Genomic DNA, 19,537 nt, shown 5'->3' with positions numbered 1-19,537 from the left:
CTTGTTTTCTTCCCTCATATTGTGGCAATATTTCTTCTAACTTCTCTTTACTCTTGACGTATCCATTTGCTGTTATTTTCTTCTGATATTTTTCATTAGGATTCTGTCTTCTTGCACTTTTTCCTTCTTTATGTACTTCTCTTCAGCCTTTTTTTTTCTGGAGAACTTATATGATCCTAACCCTCTGGTCTGAACTGATCTGAATATGGAGTGCCCCAAAAATCATTTATTGAATCTTCTACAGATCAGAGGGTTAGCATCATCCTATTGAAATGATTTTTGGGGCACAACCTATTTACGTTGTGCCCAAACAGATGAACGGTTTGTATCATCATATGGACTGGGTCGTACCTACTATTTTAAACTTCACGTGTTTTCACGGCCACCCATCATATAAATTCTCTTTTTTCTGATAGTAAAAAGAGGGAACGCAAAAACACTTAAAGAAGCATGTATTTCCTTCTCACCCACAGCTATTGATTGAGGCTGTACCTCTCAAAGGTCCCATGCTTGCAAGGTACTACATAACTATGAAGAAAGAAATGGATTAGAGAAAAATGGGGGTGAACTTATCATCATAGTATTGATAATTTTGAAAATATCATAGATCTTTTACTATTTTTTTGACTTAAGCGACAAAATTCTGAATTTTTCTCAGGATATTGAAAAATCATAGAGATGCCTTCATATTTTATTTCAACTGCAAAAATATCTCTATAACTTCATGATATTTTGTGTTCAATAGAAAGAAATGGAGCCTTCAATAGAAAATCAACACAAAAACCGAAAAAAAAAAAAACATCAAAGAAGATAAGGGTAAGGAAAAGCTCTTTGTGGGCCTTAATGGGTTAATATTTTGGGGGGTTTGGCCCATTTAGGCTAGGGGTTTGGGATAGCTAAAGAGGGAGAAGGCTTAGGATTAAGACATGTATCTGTCCTTGGTAGTTAGGATTTTGAGGAGATGGTTGTTTGGCAACCCTAACTTATATAAATGGTTAAACAAGTTTCACGAGGAGCTAAGAGGTGTACTAATTGGAATTTCATGTAAGTGAAAATTTTGGCCAATGATGTAATTTGTGGATTTCATCCTATAATGAGGGGATTCTCGGTATGTTATATAATAAGAAGCTCCCCACCTCCCTATTAGTGAAAACCCTCACAACCCTAATATTCAATTCTATGAAACGCATATATTACTTCAAAGATTACTAGTGCCAAACAAAAGTTAGACACACCATGTCTTAAATGGCCAAATTTTACTAACTCTAAATCCCACATCGGATTCAGGTTAAGTATTCGCAGTTTGGAAGCCTTTTAGATGGGGAACTAATAGGTGAAATTTTTAGTGGAAATCACCTCTGGATCTTAGTTTACAGGCTAAGTGTGTGCTTCTGTGATTCTGTCCCAAGTGCTTCTAATGCACTACGAGTTGGGTCTGCCTCCCCCTAAATCTGCAGCTCGGCTTTGTTTTGATAAAAATTTGTTCCTAAGAGTGAAGGACCACGACTGAATTCATAGGCACAGTTAGGCATTTGACCCATGTTTATTGTTCTGATGGATTTGGAAAGGTTTCTAAGCAATAACCTTCCAATACAGTACAAATCTGAGTATGAAAAGACACATTTGGTTTACTAATTACAGCCCATAAATCAAGGCCAAAATCAAGGTAAAGTTATTTTAATCAGCTGCCCTGCCTGTGTCAGTTAATGGAGTCCAGAGGGATATTTTAAGAGTTCTGAGGTTACAAGGCAAAGCGATTATGTGTGAAAAATGGCTGAAAAACTTCAGAAAAGCAAATAAGAGTTCACTGAAAGAAATCAGGACAAAACCCATCTCTATATCTGGATGGAAGATATTTCTTGAATACCTCAAGGCAAAGTGGAGAACTGCATCAAATAGCTGAAAGAAATGCTTAAAAGGCCCATAATTTCCTAAAATTGGGAAGGCATAGATTAGAAAGTGGAAAATAGAGAAGCTTCCTCTCCACAGGAATTGAAGCTTAGTCAATAGATAGAACTGAGCAGATCTTTGAAGGCCCATAATTTCCTAAACTCGGGAAGACATGGAAATCCCATTATTGTTTACTGAGATGCTAACTTTGTACCATGCTAACTAATCACTGGTTCTTGTAATACTAATGTTTTCTTCTTGTAAATAATAATGCCAAAATTAGGTGTAACAATACATATCAACTTATAACTACCAACAGAAGCACAAAACCTCCCTCAGTTGTGCAATTCATACTGATATAATTTGTATGAAGTGTGGAAAAGGAACAGAAAATGCATACATTAGAAGTAGAGCACCGCAATTTTGAGAGATGAATCCTACATTTTGTGAAAACAAGGAAAGGGGAAAGAGAGCACCCACTCTGAAGTAACACGTCCAAAATTGTTTTGCTGGTCTCAAGCGAGAGTAGCAGATGGAGGAGCATTTGGAGGAGGTGGTGGTGGTGGCATGGACATCTGATGATGCTGTGGTGGAGGGGGTGGGCGCCAAAGTGGTGGCGGTGCACCCATCCCCATAGGAGGTGGGGGAGGCCTGGATAGCATGCCATGCGGAGGTGGTGGCATGTTAGGAGGTGGAGGTCTCATCAAAGGCCTGAATTGCTGCATGGGTGGTGGGGGCATAACGGGTGGTGCCATTGCTTGGCCCTGTTGCTGTGGCTGACCCGGCCAAGATGGCATGCCCGGTATTTGCATAGGTGGTGGGAAAGGCCCACCCTGTGGAGGTGGAGGGCGAAAAGGTGGCATTTGCCCAGGAGGAACAGGGCCATTGGCAAAGGGCCGAGGAGGCATTGGTGCGCCCATGGCACCATTCGCCTGAGGTCCATTCAGGAGTGTAGGTGGTCCACTCGCAAACATGGTGTGAGGCCTGTTTTTTGTTGTGCCAGGATTGCTTGCGGCCAGGACTCTTTCTGCATTTGATAAATAATTAGAATGAGAAATAATTCAACAACATGGAACCCTAATCGAAATTACCCCAAGTTCAGTTGATTTGGCTGATCCATGAAATAACGTTTTGGGTGTGCCATGGGCTGGACCAGGCCGAGCCTAGGCCTAAGTAACTAATAGCCACCAGAAATGTGGGCCAGACTTGAGTCTTACAGAAAGACCCAACGAGCGACTCCTCACATCGTCCATTAATTCTATGAAATAAAAGCATAAACCAACTATTTCCACTTGAAAAAAGAGTTTAAAAACATAAGTTTTCATGTGTACTTCATTTCTTATTTTTTTTAAAATTTAGTACTTCGTTTCTGTTTACCCTAAAGCAAAAGTGAATAAAAGTCAGGGAATCTGAAATCTTAAATAACCCGTATAGGTTTCTTGTTCGCAGACCGATGTGTTCCGAATACCGTAATACTTACTGAAAATAACACTTAAAAATGTCTGAAGGAGTTTTATATGTTTTTCATAACCATTACTGTAGATAGCAGGGGCAGGGTTAGGCAAATCCCCAAGGACATTTTTGTGGGCCAGGATTGTGCTTAAATCTCAAAACTATAACGAGCTTGGAACAAGAGTGGGCTCAACAAATTTGAAAGGGTTGTGAACCAGCTTAACCCTGCTGAGCAAGTCATACACATGAAATTCAAGGAGTCGTGAAATTGTGATGGGAGTATCTCTCTTTAAAAACCCAAATAACTTGATCAAATACTCGAAAAAAGCCAAAAATAAAAAAACATATGATACCGTCAGGATTTGAAACTCAAGATATTTGATAGAATACTCAAAGAGAGTTTGACTCAACTAGGACTTGGAGGTCTTCACCAAGTCATGTTTTTCGAGTTTTTAAACCATGCTTGCTGACAAATGTAACGGAAATCTCGATTCCAGTAATGAAAATGAAAAGTGCAACTTGCCTGCTGGAGTGCCATGGCGCTCCCCTTTGGTATCCTTCTTGTATGCATATGACACCGTTATTTGACGATTACAAAGATATTGTCCATTCATGGCCTGTAAAGAAGGAAAGAAGAGATTAAATTACTTTAAAAACATGATTTAGGGCAAGAAAATTTTCTGAATGGAAAACTCATTCCAAACTTGCAATTTGCATGAAATCAAATCGAAGACAAAACCTAAAGATGTCCATAACTACATAAGAGAGCTCTCAAGAACATTCAGTTTCCAACAGTTTCTTCAGAGCTAGAATACACTTAATTTTCTTTTCTTTTTTTTGAATGGTCAAGAGATTCATTAAGAAAAAAGACCGAGATGGTCAAGATACAAGAACGAACAGAAAAGAGAAAATAAAGAAGGACAGGAGAAAAAATCATGGCGGTAAGAAGTCATATTGTTCAAAGGACGACAAACACACTCCTTCCTTGGCTAACTTATCCGCTTCCCCATTAGCCGATCTCCTTATATGCCGAAAGGAGTATTTGAGGACCATGTAATATCTTTAATCTCCTCAAAATGCTCAGCGAATCTCCAAGGAAATACATGAGAACTGCTAAGCCACCGAATGACATTGAGGGAATCTCCTTTAACCACCACTCTATCCAAGACCTTCGCATCTTGCAACTTGAATCCCCGGTAAGCCGCACGAACCTCCGCCTCATTGGAGTCAATCTGTCCTATTGGACCCGCAAAAGCCCACTTGACCGAGCCTGCATCATCTCTTAAAATCCCACCTACTCCGGCCAGTCCCGGGTTTCCAAAGCTAGCTCCATCAAAATTTAATTTGAAGAACCCTGGGCTCGGCGGTTCCCAATATGCTACAGGCGGTCAACAGAAGAAATATGGCTAAAACTAATGGTGTTGTTCACGTAGCTTAATAAGTAGCCCTAAAACTTGAACACTCGTTGACTCGGCTCAAATCAGTCAAGACTTAGATCAAGTCAAGAGAATAAACTCGTTTTCTTCAGTACCCAATAGAATGCAGCCCACTAGAAAAACAAAGTGCAGTACTTGACAGTAGGACTCAAACAAGTCCTTAAAAAAATTGATCTAGACCCTGGAAAACCTCAATCAAGCACCCCAAAAATTGACTGGTGTAACGTTTTCAAACACGAATTCGAAAACCTCAGTCTTCAACTACTCAACTGAGTTTCAAATTAGCTTGGACCTATGAGCCTGGGTCGAGCAAAAAGTTTTTAAAGCTTGATCAAAATCTGCATACTACATATTATTCAAAAGGAACACCAATTCAAAAGAATTAAATAATGAAAATACCTCAATTGCCGCATCAGATGTCTCGAAAGAATCATAGCTGATGAAACCAAAACCGCGGGAATTACCAGTTTCAGGATCTCTCATTATCTGAAACAAAACCAAAAAAAAGACCTATCAGAATGCAATGAAAACTACAGCTACAGTAAGTCAATAACAGACACCACAGATAAAACAAACTAACAAGCCTAGCTCGTCTACAAGGCCAAAGCAATCAAAATTTTGTTTCTTGTATGGTAATTGAAAAAGAAATTGTGCGCGTGCGTGTGGACAAAAAAAATAGAGTAAATAAAAACAGCGAAATAAAAGATCCTTCAACAGGGAAATGAACAAAAAAATTGTGAGGGAGTCCTTGTCCACCCAACTATGGGTCAAATCACCCGCATCGCTGAGCAGAACAAATGCAGAAATGAAACAGAGTGCCCCCTCCACCACATCAAGGGCTGCAAATGTCCATTAATGTCCCTTACCATATCTAATTCATCAGATTACTTTTTTTGAAAGGTAACTTTATTAAGGAAAAACCAATGTACATTTACATGAGGGGACAAGATGTCCCGCACTGAAAATACAGAGATATCCTCAAATGGCTGCAACACTTGCAGACCCAGCACATTAAAGTTACTAAGGCCAAAATACATACAGAATCTGCATTGGCAACGATGTGACGATTTAACTCAGAGAAATGCAAGCAGACATATGCAAACACAAAAGCCCACAGTAGCACTGGTAGGAATAAGAGCAGAACCAGTCCTTTATCAATGTAGCCAGTGTCTGCAATTGCAGCCAGAAAGAAACCACTAAAACAGCATCAATGCAATGGATAGTGACAGCCTCTTTGCATGCACTACGAATACCACATACGCCCCTCGATAGGCACCTGCTTAGTGGGAGATTGCAATTCCTGCCGGACAGATTAACTTTCCCTCCATGTCTGCCCCTTCTTTTGATAATTTATCAGCATCCTCATTCGCCGATCAACGCATATGCTGAAAATTCGGAGCAATAGAAGCAACTAGATCTCAGACTTCCGCGATGATGTCCACTAGGCCCCATGGTCCCGCCACTTTACCGCTTGCTTACCGCTTGCACACGATATAAAATTTGAAGAGTTGCCTTCAATGATGACAGGCCAGCTCCATTGACTAGAAACCAACTCAGTCCCCAGAGTAACACCCAAGCCTCCGCTTCATTTGAATAGCAAACTCCAGCTGATCGAGAATACGATAACATTACTCGCCCATTTGAATCCCGGAATAGCCCTCCTATACCCACCAGCCCCGTGTTTCCTTTAGAGCTTCCATCAAAATTTAATTTGATCCACCCGGTTGGAGGGGGGCACCAAGTAGGCCTCCAATTTGACTTCTTTCTTTCGAAGACAATCTCCCTCTAATTCCTTGAGATTTCTCCGTCACTATAAGAGGGTGTTTCCTTATCAGTCTTACTCCACGCTATAAGGTCGGATTTGATATCAAGCAATGTCCTACCCCCATCCTCTCGAGGAGCCTTGAAAGATCCGATTGTTCCGCTCTTTCCAAATATGCCAAATTACCGCATATGGTCCGCCACTCCATTCCAACACTATTTTTTATGGATCTTTGAAATGACCAAGATGATCCAAAGCTTTTTATGGTGTTCATCCACAACCAATGAGTAAGTGCAATGAACTAGATGGTGTTCCCAAGATTACTCATTCTCCTTAAATAATATACACTAAGAGGCCATATGAACATTCCCTCTTTTTAGGCCATCACAAGTATTGATTTTCCTCCTTGCCACTATCTATGCAAAAGCCACCACCCTAGGAGGGGCCAGTGATTTCCACACCCTTGCACAACAAGATGTTTCTTTGTTCAATGATGCCAGCCTGCAAAAGAAGTGGCACCTCTCCACCACGTGAATCAAAGAGGGACAAGTCCACTAAGTGACTCAAATTCTTTATCACAACTCACAAGAACCTCCACTTCATAAAAGTCAGCAACCCCAATGGCCACAAAAAGTGCTTATCTAACAACAATGAGTCCCTAGTGTCACGGAGACGTAGACGATATCAAAAAGGTGACCTCGTCGCACTGTATCTTTGAAAGTATGCAACTACGGCACCTTTGGTGGACACTCCTATCCAAGCTAGGGGGATGCCCCCACACCTTAAGGAGTTAGCTTCATATGGAATGCTTCAACCCTCTAGGCCAAGCAAGCTGTAGGCCGGAACCTTGGTGATGGCTGAAGAGCTGTACAAGGGCCTGGTATGTGTGTGTGAGGCACAACGGAGAATCGGAAAGCTCATAGGTACCCTAAGGGAGCTTTGGGTGCTAATTGTGAGTTATCTAGAGGGATGCTCAAGTTTCTCTGGTTGGGCACGGGACCAAAGAAATCATTTAGGTGGGTTCCACTTGCGTTGGGAGTCCAGACCAGTTCTTGTGGGTAGGCCAACAGTTCGTGCCTCGCGAGACAAAAGTCTTGCGGAATGATCCATGGTGCATGCTTGTGCCTTAGATTAACGAACCTTCAACCGATATGGCCAAACGCTGCAAACTAACAAACTAACACACACACACACACACACACACACGTCAGAGGGTAATGAAAAAAAACACACACCCAACAACGGACCAAAGAATCCTCATTGCCGAGCAGAACAAATGCAGAAATGAAACAGAATGCCCCCTCCCCCACATCAAGGACTGAAAATGTCCATTAATGCCCCTTACCATCTCTGGTCCGCCGGATAAATTTAAGAGAGGCCCTCTGCACTACGAGAATCAAAGAGGGACAAGTCCACCAAGTGAATCCAATTCGTTATCACAAGAACCTCTACTTCGTTGGAGTCGGCAACCCCAATGGCACCAAAAAGTACCCATCTAACAACAATGTAAGCATCTGTAGTATCACAAGGATGCACTTGGTATTAAAATGGTGACATCGTCTCGTTTCATATTTGAAAGTACGCAACAACAGCACATTTGGTAGGCACTCATATCCAAGATAGGGCATGCCCCCATGCCTTAAGGGGTTGGCTTCCCATGACATGTTTCAACCCCTAGGCCTAGCAGGTTGTGGGTCAGGACCTTGGTGGTGGATGAAGAGCCGTGCGAGGACCTGGCATGTACGTATGAGGCACAACGGAGATAGCTCATAGGTGCCCTAAAGGAGCTTTGGGTGCCGACTACGAGTTATCGAGAGGGGTGCTCTAGTTTCTTTGGTCGAGGGCGGGGGCCAAAGACAGTATAAGTTGGGGTGGATTCCCACTTGCATTGTGTGTTTGGATCGGTGCTCGAGGCTTTACCATATTGACGCCCCAGAACCTTCAGGTTTGGCGGATTGGGATGTGGTCTTGCCAATGCCTCATTCCTTTGTGGACTTTAGCTATCCAAGGAAGATGGGTGGACTTATGCCACAGTCTTGCACATTGTCATTGTCCCTTGATGCAGACATATCACTTGTGTGCCTAAGTTAGTGGGCTGAGCAGAGTGAAGCAGAGTGCGGTTAGACTTTACCTCACCTCTAGATGGCTGTAGCTGCTATGCGAGGATTCGGTCCTGCGGATTGGGTCATGAGGCTTTGCGGATTTGTAAGTGGCAAGAACATGCCTCGCACTTGGATGGATTAGTACTTGGCTTGAGGGCATTGTACTCAATTACTTGTCATGCAGGCTGATCACGAGAAGTTGGGCTTAAAGGGTGCATGACAACAACAAAGTAGGCAGCACGAGTGGGCTGAAGTATGAAAGCACAAGAGAATGAGAAACCCTATCATTTTTGTGGCGAAGCTAGGCTGGGCTTGAATGTTGGCCAAGTGGTGGAAGCTTGGTAAAATAGATAGCGGAAGTCTTTGAATCTGACACCTCGGAAATCCAGTTGGCCAAGCAAAACAAAATGCATGAGATTCCTTACAAAAGAGTGGATGAGTAACTTTCTCAGGGTTGTGAGACAGCTGTGCTGGTGGCATGGGCTGCTTTGAGAACAAGGCGGTAAAGAATAGCAGCTTGAATAAGGACTCCCTTATCTTTATCAGAGTTGATGAGCAAAAGCATAGTAGCATGAAATTATCTCCTCCTCGCTCCAGGGCAGACAACTGAGATTCACCCTTCCTTACCTCCTCCCCTTCTTGTTCCAGGGACAAAAGTAGCCCCCTGCCGAACAGCCCCATAAGGACAGTAAATATTTAAGTATTGGCATGAACACTAACATTTCTGCATTAGAAAACAGAATATATACTGAAACGATCATGCAGATTTTCTTCTAGCAGGCAATGTAGGCAATGTAACTGTAAGGGGAACTGAATGTTTAGAATGAATTGCACTGAAAAGTGAGAATGCATGAAGAGGCTACATTGAAGATATAGCTACAAAAAAGAATCAGATGAACTCCATTCAAAGAAAAATAAAAAGAAACAGATGAATTTAAAACAGTTTTAGAAATAGTTAAATATAACAAAATTCCAAAGATACATAATGACATCTGCAAGGAGGAGATATGAAATGGAGCCAATGCGTAGAAAAATCAAGAAGATCTAACCTTAGGATTTGTGACAATGACTCCAAATGCACTAAAAGTATCATACAGAAGTTTCTCGTCCACATCCTGCAAATAAATCATAGGGTTAGTTAGTGAGAAAAAAAGTTTGTTCTCCACTAGATAATATCTTCCGCTAATCTGATTGGCTGGTCCATGGGCGTGATGGAACAGCCTGACATAAGCAGTACAACTACCTGTATAGGTCCCACTTGTAGCACCAATGTGATGGCACAGAGGTTACAAGGTTGTCCTACGGTGGAGGTATGAGGCAGTTCTCTAGCTTAAATATTGAAATCTATAGTGGAGAATAATTTCTAAGATATGAGTGAAAAGTTGCCCCTTGGTGAGGGGAGTACAGCTGGACCCACCAAATATAGCTGTTGCCAAAGTATCTGTTGCCGACTATTTCTAAAAGAAATATATGTGAACCCCACAATCAAGAGGTACATTTTAGGTGGCTTGCTAAGCCACTCAAGTGTGCGTGTGTATGTATCCATGCATATATGTACGTATCTGTGTATAGGGGTCTAGTCATACATAAATTTAGCAATTCCGTCGACAAACTGACATTAGGTGCAAGTGGCAATCTATGGGTGATACAGATATACATACATATATATCCCCCCCCCCCTATATATATATATATATATATATATATATATATATATATATATATATCTGTTTCTGCGCAGAAACAGGGTGGGCCCACATTTTTTGGGGGATCCAAAGCATACATTTGATGGGCCCTACCTATCATAGATTGGGTGTCCACAAAAAATCAGCTCCATTGGATCATCCTAACCATTCCATTTGTGGAGGGAAAAAATGGGCAGATTTGTGGACAAACAGTATCTGTCCATTTTTTCCCTCCACATATGGACACCCTAAGATGATCCAATGGAGCTGATTTTTTTTGTGGACACCGTATCTATGATAGGGTTAGGATGATCCTATAGGGCTGATTTTTTATATACACCCTATCCATGGAAGGCCCTTCCAAATGAATGCTTTGGATCCCCCCAAAATGGGGGGCCACATGTGTTTGTGAGCTCTGCTCAGATAAGCTTCTCTCTCTCTCTCTCTCTCTCTCTCTCTCTCTCTCTCTCTCTCTCTCTCTCTATATATATATATATATATATATATATATAGAGAGAGAGAGAGAGAGGAAAGTGTTGGTGAGCTTAAGCGCCCCAATCACATGGGTCCCACATTTTTTGTGGTGATCCAAACCATTCATTTGCAAGGCCCTATCATAGAAGGGTGTGTACCAAAAATCAGCTCCATAGGATCATCCTAACCCCTCCATTTGTGGAGGACAAAAATGGGCAGATTTGTGGACAAATAATGTCTGTCCATTTTGACCTCCACAAATGGATGGGGGTTAGGATGATCCTATGGAGCTGATTTTTGGTACACACCCCATCTATGTAAGGGTCTTTCAAATGAATGCTTTGGATCATCCTAACAAAGTAGGCCCCAATGTGATTAGGCGCTTAAGCTCACCATAAGTTTGGTGAGCTTAAGCTCACCAACACTTTCCTCATATATATATATATATATATATATGAGAATAGAGTTCCTAAGGGTGCCCTCATATAGCTTATATGAGGTGGCTCTCACAAAACATAAGGGGCCCACATTGTTAGGATGATCTGAAGCATTCATTTGAAAGGCCCCGTCATAGATAGGGTGTGTACAAAAAATCAGCTCCATTGGATCATCCTAACCCCTCCAAAATTGGGGGCAAAAATGGGCAGATTTGTGGACAGAACGTGTCTATCCATTTTTGCCCCCACTTTTGGAGGGGTTAGGATGATCCAATGGAGCTGATTTTTTGTACACACCCTATCTATAATGGGGCCTTTCAAATGAATGCTTCGAATCATCCTAATAATGTTGGCCCCTTATGTTTTGTGAGAGCCACTTCATATAAGCTTATATGAGGGCACCCTTAGGAACTCTATTCTCATATGAGAATAAGGGATTGATGTTCCCAGGCCCTTAAGACATTAAATGCATGACCTTGTTTCGTGTTTAGTGAGACTCTATGGGCTGAGGCAGGGATAATTGCCCCAATAGGTAATTCTTATTAAAAAACATTAAGAAAAAAAAAAAAAAAAACTGGCCATATACTCCATTTTCGTGTTTGTGGTTCAAGCAAGGGGGGCTCTACAGCGGCAATACCTGCTTGGTCAAGGTGAAATCAGAGTTTGAAGGGTCTGCTCAGGTAAAAATAAAGGTTGAAAGAGTAATGTTTATGGTGGTAGATGTTTCCATTCAAAAAAAATTGTTTTTGATGTTGAAATAGGGTTGTAATCAGGATTTTATGCCGTGATTATAAGAACAGAGAAATAACAAAAATGAGATTAGGGATGTAATGTTATGGTAGAGAGGTGGAATGAGGTATTAATTGGTTTGATGGAGAAGGTATTGAAGTGTTCCAAAGGTTTGATTACTGGTGTTTTTATTCTTTCATAGATTATGAAGGGATTTTGAGAATGAGGGTTTGTCCTAATTAGGGTATTCTGAGGATTATTCCATTTATTTCTTCCTCACGTTTCTGGTCTCAATTCTTTTTTAGTGGTTCTGGTTTTTGGATAATCCAGAAGATACTTGGGTAATAAGGGTGAATATTCTCAATATCCTGCCTCGAGGCAGATATTGATATCCACATTAGGGTATTCTGGGTAGGCTGCCCAATGTTATGAAAGAGGTCAAACTAACACGGTTCCTGATAAATCTGTACCATTTAGTCATTTGAACCCTCAACATCCTACCTCAAGAGAGAGATTGATAACCCCATTTCCAGACTGTTTTTTATTCCTGAGGCATTCAAGGAAAGCTAGGACTGATACGAAAATACTTTCCACCCCACATCCCAGAAGGAAAAAAAAAACCCAAAAAGGGAATGAACGGAAAATTGTTTTCTAGAGATGTCCATGATTCTCAGAACACTTAGGAAGTTAGGAGAGCCCCATGCTTGAAGACGAAGCGGAAACAGTGATTTGACTCTCTATCCATCTATCTACCTATTTATTTATCTATCTATATCTCTATGTGTGTGTGTGTGTAGAGAGAGAGAGACAGAGACAGAGACAGAGATAGAGAGAGAATGGTTATGGGTCTTACAAGGCCGGAATTTCTTTTCTGGACACCAAGTATCAATGGCTCCACCATGGTCCAAACAGTTCACCAAGCGGTGTGATTCTAGCCATCTGATCAACGAATAATATTGTCAAGTGTTGATATCTAATACCCTTAATCAAACACATGGCACTTCATACATGGTCATTTGGTGGTATGGATCCCACATACCAAACATGTGTAGCTTAGTATTCTGAAACTAAGTCGAATTGGGGCCAAAACAGACGCACGCACACACGCACACATAATATGGGAGAGAGAATCTAATGGCTTACCAGGTCAAGAAATTGTATAAAATAAATAGATAAATTGACAAGTACATGAGAGAGAGAGAGGGAGAATTTAATAGAATCTAAAGGCATACCGGATCAAGATTTCCAACAAAAAGGTTTGCCCCGACGTCCAAGCTCTTCTTGTCTTGTGAAGCCTAGAACACAAAGAGAAACATTAGATTCCATTTTAAGTTCTGACAAGCCATACAATGAACATTAATTGATTGAAAAATCCTATAGCAATACATTCGGAGTACTTTTCTAAAGCACTGAGGAATGAGTATCTAAGAGAAGAATAACAGTGATGCAGATAGTAGGCCAATAAGTGGTATATTTGCCCATTAGGATTTATTTCCATGTTATTTAGTTTCTAGGATTCTTATTTACGTGTCATTTAGTTTCTAGGATTTTATTTTCCATGTTATTTAGATTTAGGGCTTTTATTTACTTTCGATGGAATTTTATTTAGTTGCCTATAAATAGGCCTCATGTATTAGAGATTTTAAGTTTTGATGATTAATAAAGATTGATTGGCTTCTCCCCTCTACATGTATTGTTCTCCTTCCTCTATTCCTCCTCTTCTTCTCCTATTCTCCCTCACATTTCTTCTTCTTCCTTCTTCCTTCTTCCCCTCTTTCTCGTCTATTCTTTCTATTCTCTTCTTCCCTTATTCTTCTTCTATTCTTCTCTCTCTTCTCTCCTTCTTTTCTTTTTTCTCCCCTTTCCTCTATTTCTCTTCCCAGTCCTACATCAAATTTGGTATCAGAGCTAAAGATCCAAGCATATACAGCAAAAGTGTGTGTTACCACGAAAATCAAAGCAAAGAATTCCGAGCACGCCGTCAATTTCCGACATCACATCCCAAACCTACGTATCTTTTGGTTGCACAAGCAACCCAGAAATCAGCCACAAAGTACCCACTTCGTCATTCAATTGATCCTTCTCCTCCAAAGACTCGCCGTCAATTTCTCTTCCCCAAAAATACCCCAAATCTGATCCTTTTGAAAGCCAGCCCACACCTTTAACAGACACCCTTTTTCTTCCTTAGTTCCAAAAGTTTTCCACCTTCCCTAAGAAGAGAATCGACCAAGCTGCAAACAACCCTTGTTAACCCATATCTAACGGTTCCTACACAACCCTGTTAAAATTTGGTATTAGAGGACCAATCGACCAGCCCATCACCACCCTCACCCACGTCACAACCAACGACTTTGATAGTGCTGCAGACCCCTTCCATTCAACATCATCTGAAACCCTTTATTTTCTTCCCAGATTTTTAGGCCTCAAAAACCAGTCCAAGAAACCTTGCAAAAGGCATAACTTTCCACCTTTCATTCAACCAAACGGCCCCCATATCACAGCTGAATGACCAGATTTCAGCCTCTCATTTTGGGTTAATTTCAGATTTTGAAGTGGAGATCGAGAGCAAATTTGCTACCCTTGATGTCCTTAATGTCGAAAGCGAGTTGACCCGGGAGTTATCGCAGAAGCGCCGATAGAAAGAACAAGTTGCCATATTCCACACGGCACACCCGAAAAAAGGGTAAGTTGATTGGGGCTCTTTCTATATACAGTTATACAAAGAAAGAAAGAGAGAAAAGGGCAATGTTTCCTTTATTGATAAGGATCACTGGATTAGCAAGTTACCCTCTTCCCATGACCTACATCTACAGGTCACAAAAGGTAAGCTTAACCTTCCTTATTTGGTAATTAATTGGTGACCTAAAGTCAGGTAAAAGAAGAAAAAAAGAAGGAATCAGTTACTTCTTGGGGAAGTAAAGTGTCTATTTACCTTTCTTGAGGTTACCAGTGTGTGTCATTCAAAAGATAAAAAGAAAAGGCAACGTGTCCTTTTTGCTAAAACAGAGGAAAAAATATATATTAGAAAGTGGGTTGCATAACGTTTCCAACTCACATACTCATATCCGGTGGATTTCCTCATCAAAGTGGGTTGCCTCATTAAAAGTATCACCCTCCTCTTTCTTCTCTTGAACACCCCCCCCCCCCCCCCCCTCCTCGGGAAAAAAATCATTAATCACCTTATGAAATAAGGTAATTTTCACACCCCATCTTTTACCTTGGGCACCCCCTTAACAGATTCTGACCCTTTTTTCTCATTGGGCACCCCTCATATTAATTTGTTACCTTATGTAACAAATTAAAAGGTTACCCCCACCTTTTTCATCACTTGGACACCCCCTTTATAACTTATTACCTTATCTTACTAATAATATAAGGCAAGATCCACCCCCTTCTTTTACCTTTAGGACTCCCAAAAAAAATCCTAGAAACTAAATAACATGTAAATAAGAATCCTAGAAAGTAAATAACATGAAGATAAATCCTAATGGGCAAATATGCCGCTTATTGGCCTACTATCTGCACGGGTAAAACAAGTCTTCGAAAAGACACAGGGTTTGGATTAGCAACACTCTGTCGGAAAAAAAAGGTTTCGGATGAGGGTTTGGATGGACAGCAAACCCTCGAAAAAGGTTTCGGATGAGGGTTAAAGGATATACGGGGTATCTTTCAAGATAAATTTGCTCAATGATTGTAGACATCCTTTGGTGGATGTTTTCTCTACAAATAGGAAAGATCGAATAGGGATCCCCCAGCTCACCCTTGAAAGTAGGAGTGAATCAAGAAGTCAACGCATGTTTTTTGGGAATAAACGGGAAAACAAGGGTGCACGCAATCATTTTTATTTTTATTTTGAAAGGTAAAATTTATTAGCTGCAATAGGATCCTTACAGGCAGCAAAGAAGGGTGAACGCAATCATCATTATAACAGTATAAGCTATCATAAGTGTAACAAAACTACGGATGTGCAGATGCCAAAATATTTACTAATCCCACATATCATATCCACTAACAAACAATCCCTTTGAGTATCCTCAAACAAACATCAACCGACAGAAAACACGAAGCTTTGGGGGGATATGTTGTGGGTCCATAAGAGGGTCCGATAGGAGATGCAAAACAGTAACTCCAAATGTTGACCAGTATAAAAATAAAATTGATATCTCCTTTTACCGGCCTGTAGTATGTACACTTGTTGATGTACATGTCAATACGACATGATGACCATGAATGTTTACTCAATGCCAAAATGTCAAAGGAAGATCAGGTCATACATGTTAGAGAAGCTGTTTGTGCGCGGCATACCGCAAAGCACATTGCTGCAAACAACCAAGAAACTAAACAAAAGAATATGGAAGTCTGAAGACTACGGCCCTGTTCGTTTGAGATTGTGGCAGCCAATTGTTTTTTTTTTTAATGGCCATTGTGGCAGCCGATTGTGGAAGCCGATTGTAATTAATGGACTCAAAATTAATTTTGAGTCCGTGAATCACAATCGGCTTCCACAATCTCAAACGAACAGGGTCTAAAGAGGAATATAGAATAAAGAAAATCAAAGCAACTATGCCTTGTGGTTATCCGCAAATTGTGTTTCACAGAGGTACATCTAGCCCTCCCCAGACCCCGCAATGGCGGGAGCCTCGTGCACTGGGCCGCCCTTTTTTTTTAGAGGAACATACATTGGTATACATAAGAAACGCAAAAGAAAATAGTCCCAATGTAATATAAATGCATAAACAGGCATGGGCAACCGTGACTGAAGACAATAAAATTATCCGCACCTTATTTACACGTATTGGCTTCCCATAGAGTTTAATCATGTTTAAAGTTTTGATTGCCTGCATTACAAATATGAAATTTGAATGAGAAGAGACACCAATGAATATAAATAAGGAACTTCTAGCCAGCAACAGATAAATGAAATACATGATCTTCAAAATCCACACATTTGTAGTATATATAAAGAACAATACATCAATTCCAGGCAGTACTTACATAGTCAGCATCTTCCTCGCTACGAAACTCCACAAATCCATACCCTTGATGGAGATTTGTCACTCTATCTTTTGGGACATAAACATTAACTGTAACGGAATAAATAAACATAAGGAAATTCCTTCTACAGTTTCAAAAAAAAAAATCCTTCTAGTAGTTACACACTCAATAAATCTAGGAATGTTATCCCATTACACAGTATCCTTCAAGCACAATATTCTCACTCATCAGCAATAGGCTGAGAGAAATCATGCTTTACATTTCCTAGTCAAGCACCATAGCTTAAGTTGGTTATTGTGATTCAAATATTGCCAGTGTTCATATCTGTGTTTGAAAACCCATGTTTTGATGTGTGAAACAACCAACTACTCCAAAAGCTTAAGCTGTTGGAGATGGTGTTATTAAATCTTTTACACTTTAACACTCCCCCTTGCGTGTGGCCCCTCTTTTTAGGGTTGTGCTACACGTGGCACATATGGCCCCTCTTTTGGGTTGGCCATTACATGTGGATTTTTATTATCAAGGAGTTTTGAACCCAAGACCTTTGCTCTGATACCATGTGAAAAACCAATTACTCCAAAAGCTTAAGCTGTTGGAGATGGCGTTATGTAATCTTTTACACTTTAACATGATGAGAAATGTCTATAAAACAAACAGCAACTCTTACAAAAAGGATTTCTAGTTCTAGAACAAGCTATCTCCTTCATGGTTAACTTGTCCAAGCTCAGGTTTGCAGTTTGCAACTTTCGAATGAAACCAAGTCCCTTTTTTGAATGATGAGATAATTCATTGAGGAGGAAGAAAAATAAAGAGCAGAGGCATGAAAAAAGATGGTCAGTTCTATAACAGCAAGGCCAGGTAACAACACGGCCTAGAAAACCAAGCCACCAAGCTAAGTGGGGAAAGAGTCTGAAGAAGTCAACTCAGGCCTAGCCACACCCTCTCTGTTAGAGAGAACCACTTCTTTCACTGATCGCCTAACATGCTGGATGATCACATGATACCCCTCAAGGCCTCAACCTGTCGATCATCTCTTTGAAGTAATCGGCAAAGCACCAAAGATATCCTTCCTTGGATTGAATCCACTTGATTACATTTCTGGAATCCCATTCTGCTTCATTCGAGTCTTTGATGCTGATTGGACGAGTTCAAGATCCCTAAAGATACCTCCAATTGCTATAGGATCAACATTGCTCAAGGTTGGCCCTTCGATGTCTCTCTCTTAAAGGAGGCCAAGGAAGGGAAAGACCATTTGGGTGGGAATGACCTTCTCACAACTGAATCTCCAGAAATCCAATATTTGTGCAGCTCAGATCATGACGTACCATAGAAAAGGCCGGAGAAAACCGCCCACAGGAGAGGAGACGAAAGACGAACTGCTTAATACACTAAAAGGCTTAACCTTGCCATTGAAAACCCTCTTGTTCCTCTGTTTCCAGAGGATCCACAAAAATGGCGGAAAGGAAGAGAGACCACAGTAAAAGCCCAAGTCTCGACCAAGTCAGCTGCGGACTGGGGCATGATCTACGATAGATACCTCGAACAGTTGACACCTCAAGGCTCCAAAGGAGGGAAATGCTAAAAACTGGTTGCCTAACACTTGATCAAACCAAGATAGCAAGTCCTCTTTCACTATTACCCTACCAAGACTATTCATATTCCATTGTTAAGTACTAGCCTTAAGATCCTAACCCTCATCATAAATTGAAATCACTCAAACCTCCGCCCCATTATAAAAGGTATAGCATCCCCTGACTTCCCAAACAACAATCAAACCAAAATATAGTTGTGACTTCGGTCTCCAAGGAGGTTCTCTAATAACCTTCAAAGAATGTTAGTTTTTTATTTTTTTGATAAATTCAAACAATGCTAGTTGTGTCTACTTTTTTCCTAAATTCAAAGAATCAAAAGCTTTATTAAAAAGGTGAAAGGAAAACGAACCTTGATCAAGATTTGTCAAGACCAAACAAACGCAAAATATCTATAGAGAGTAATTAGATGGAAACAAAATTGAGAATGTATGGAACCAGTAATAGCCTCTTAACACATTGACAACTCCTTGCCTTTATCTTAGTTTATTTTTTTTATTTTTTTGTAATGGCAGTTTCTATTTTTTTTAATAGGAGAACGAACCTCGACCAAGATGGTCAAGGTCAAACAAAAGCAAAATATCTAAAGAGAAAAATGATATGGAACCCAAATTGGGAACCTGAGTATGGAACCAGCAATAGCCTCTTAAAACATTGACAACTACTTTTTTTTTTGTGAATGGTAACATTGAAAACTAATTAATCTTAGTTACTTTTTTATTTTTGGTTTTTTCTTAAAATGGCAAAACTACCCCTCCCTATGCCATGTGGCGCGTAAGGATTTGCTCAGTTCTGCTCTTGGTTACGCAGCCACTTTCCATAGCAACACTCATCTAGAGATAGCACAACCCATACATGATCCAGGACATGAAAATGGTCACATGCAACTAGGGACTCTAAGCACATCAACACGGGCCAACAACTCTTCATCCTTATGCGTCCAGTCGAACATATGTTAAAAGAGAACGTAGTGCCCCTCAATATGG

General features: G+C 40.6%; 1 protein-coding gene across 1 annotated transcript in view; it reads right to left on the bottom strand.

Moving 5' to 3' along the window:
* Positions 1-2,123: 2,123 nt before the first annotated feature.
* The window catches only part of LOC143875018 (uncharacterized), a 38,018-nt gene continuing 20,604 nt past the window's right edge, over positions 2,124-19,537 (bottom strand). Inside the window, exons 3-9 of the mRNA XM_077376933.1 lie at positions 16,963-17,051; positions 16,749-16,805; positions 13,200-13,262; positions 9,692-9,757; positions 5,178-5,264; positions 3,866-3,959; positions 2,124-2,917 (exon numbers count right to left, since the gene is read on the bottom strand). Coding sequence (XP_077233048.1) covers positions 2,406-2,917; positions 3,866-3,959; positions 5,178-5,264; positions 9,692-9,757; positions 13,200-13,262; positions 16,749-16,805; positions 16,963-17,051 — 968 coding nt within the window. The 3' untranslated portion in view covers positions 2,124-2,405. The remainder of the gene's footprint in view (positions 2,918-3,865; positions 3,960-5,177; positions 5,265-9,691; positions 9,758-13,199; positions 13,263-16,748; positions 16,806-16,962; positions 17,052-19,537) is intronic.

Source organism: Tasmannia lanceolata, unplaced genomic scaffold (assembly GCF_043159265.1).
Source record: "Tasmannia lanceolata isolate RefF3 unplaced genomic scaffold, GAP_Taslan_0.1 ptg000002l, whole genome shotgun sequence".
Classification (NCBI taxonomy): domain Eukaryota; kingdom Viridiplantae; phylum Streptophyta; class Magnoliopsida; order Canellales; family Winteraceae; genus Tasmannia; species Tasmannia lanceolata.
The sequence above is the reverse complement of the archived record's forward strand: the minus strand, read 5'-3'. Positions and strand labels throughout refer to the sequence as shown.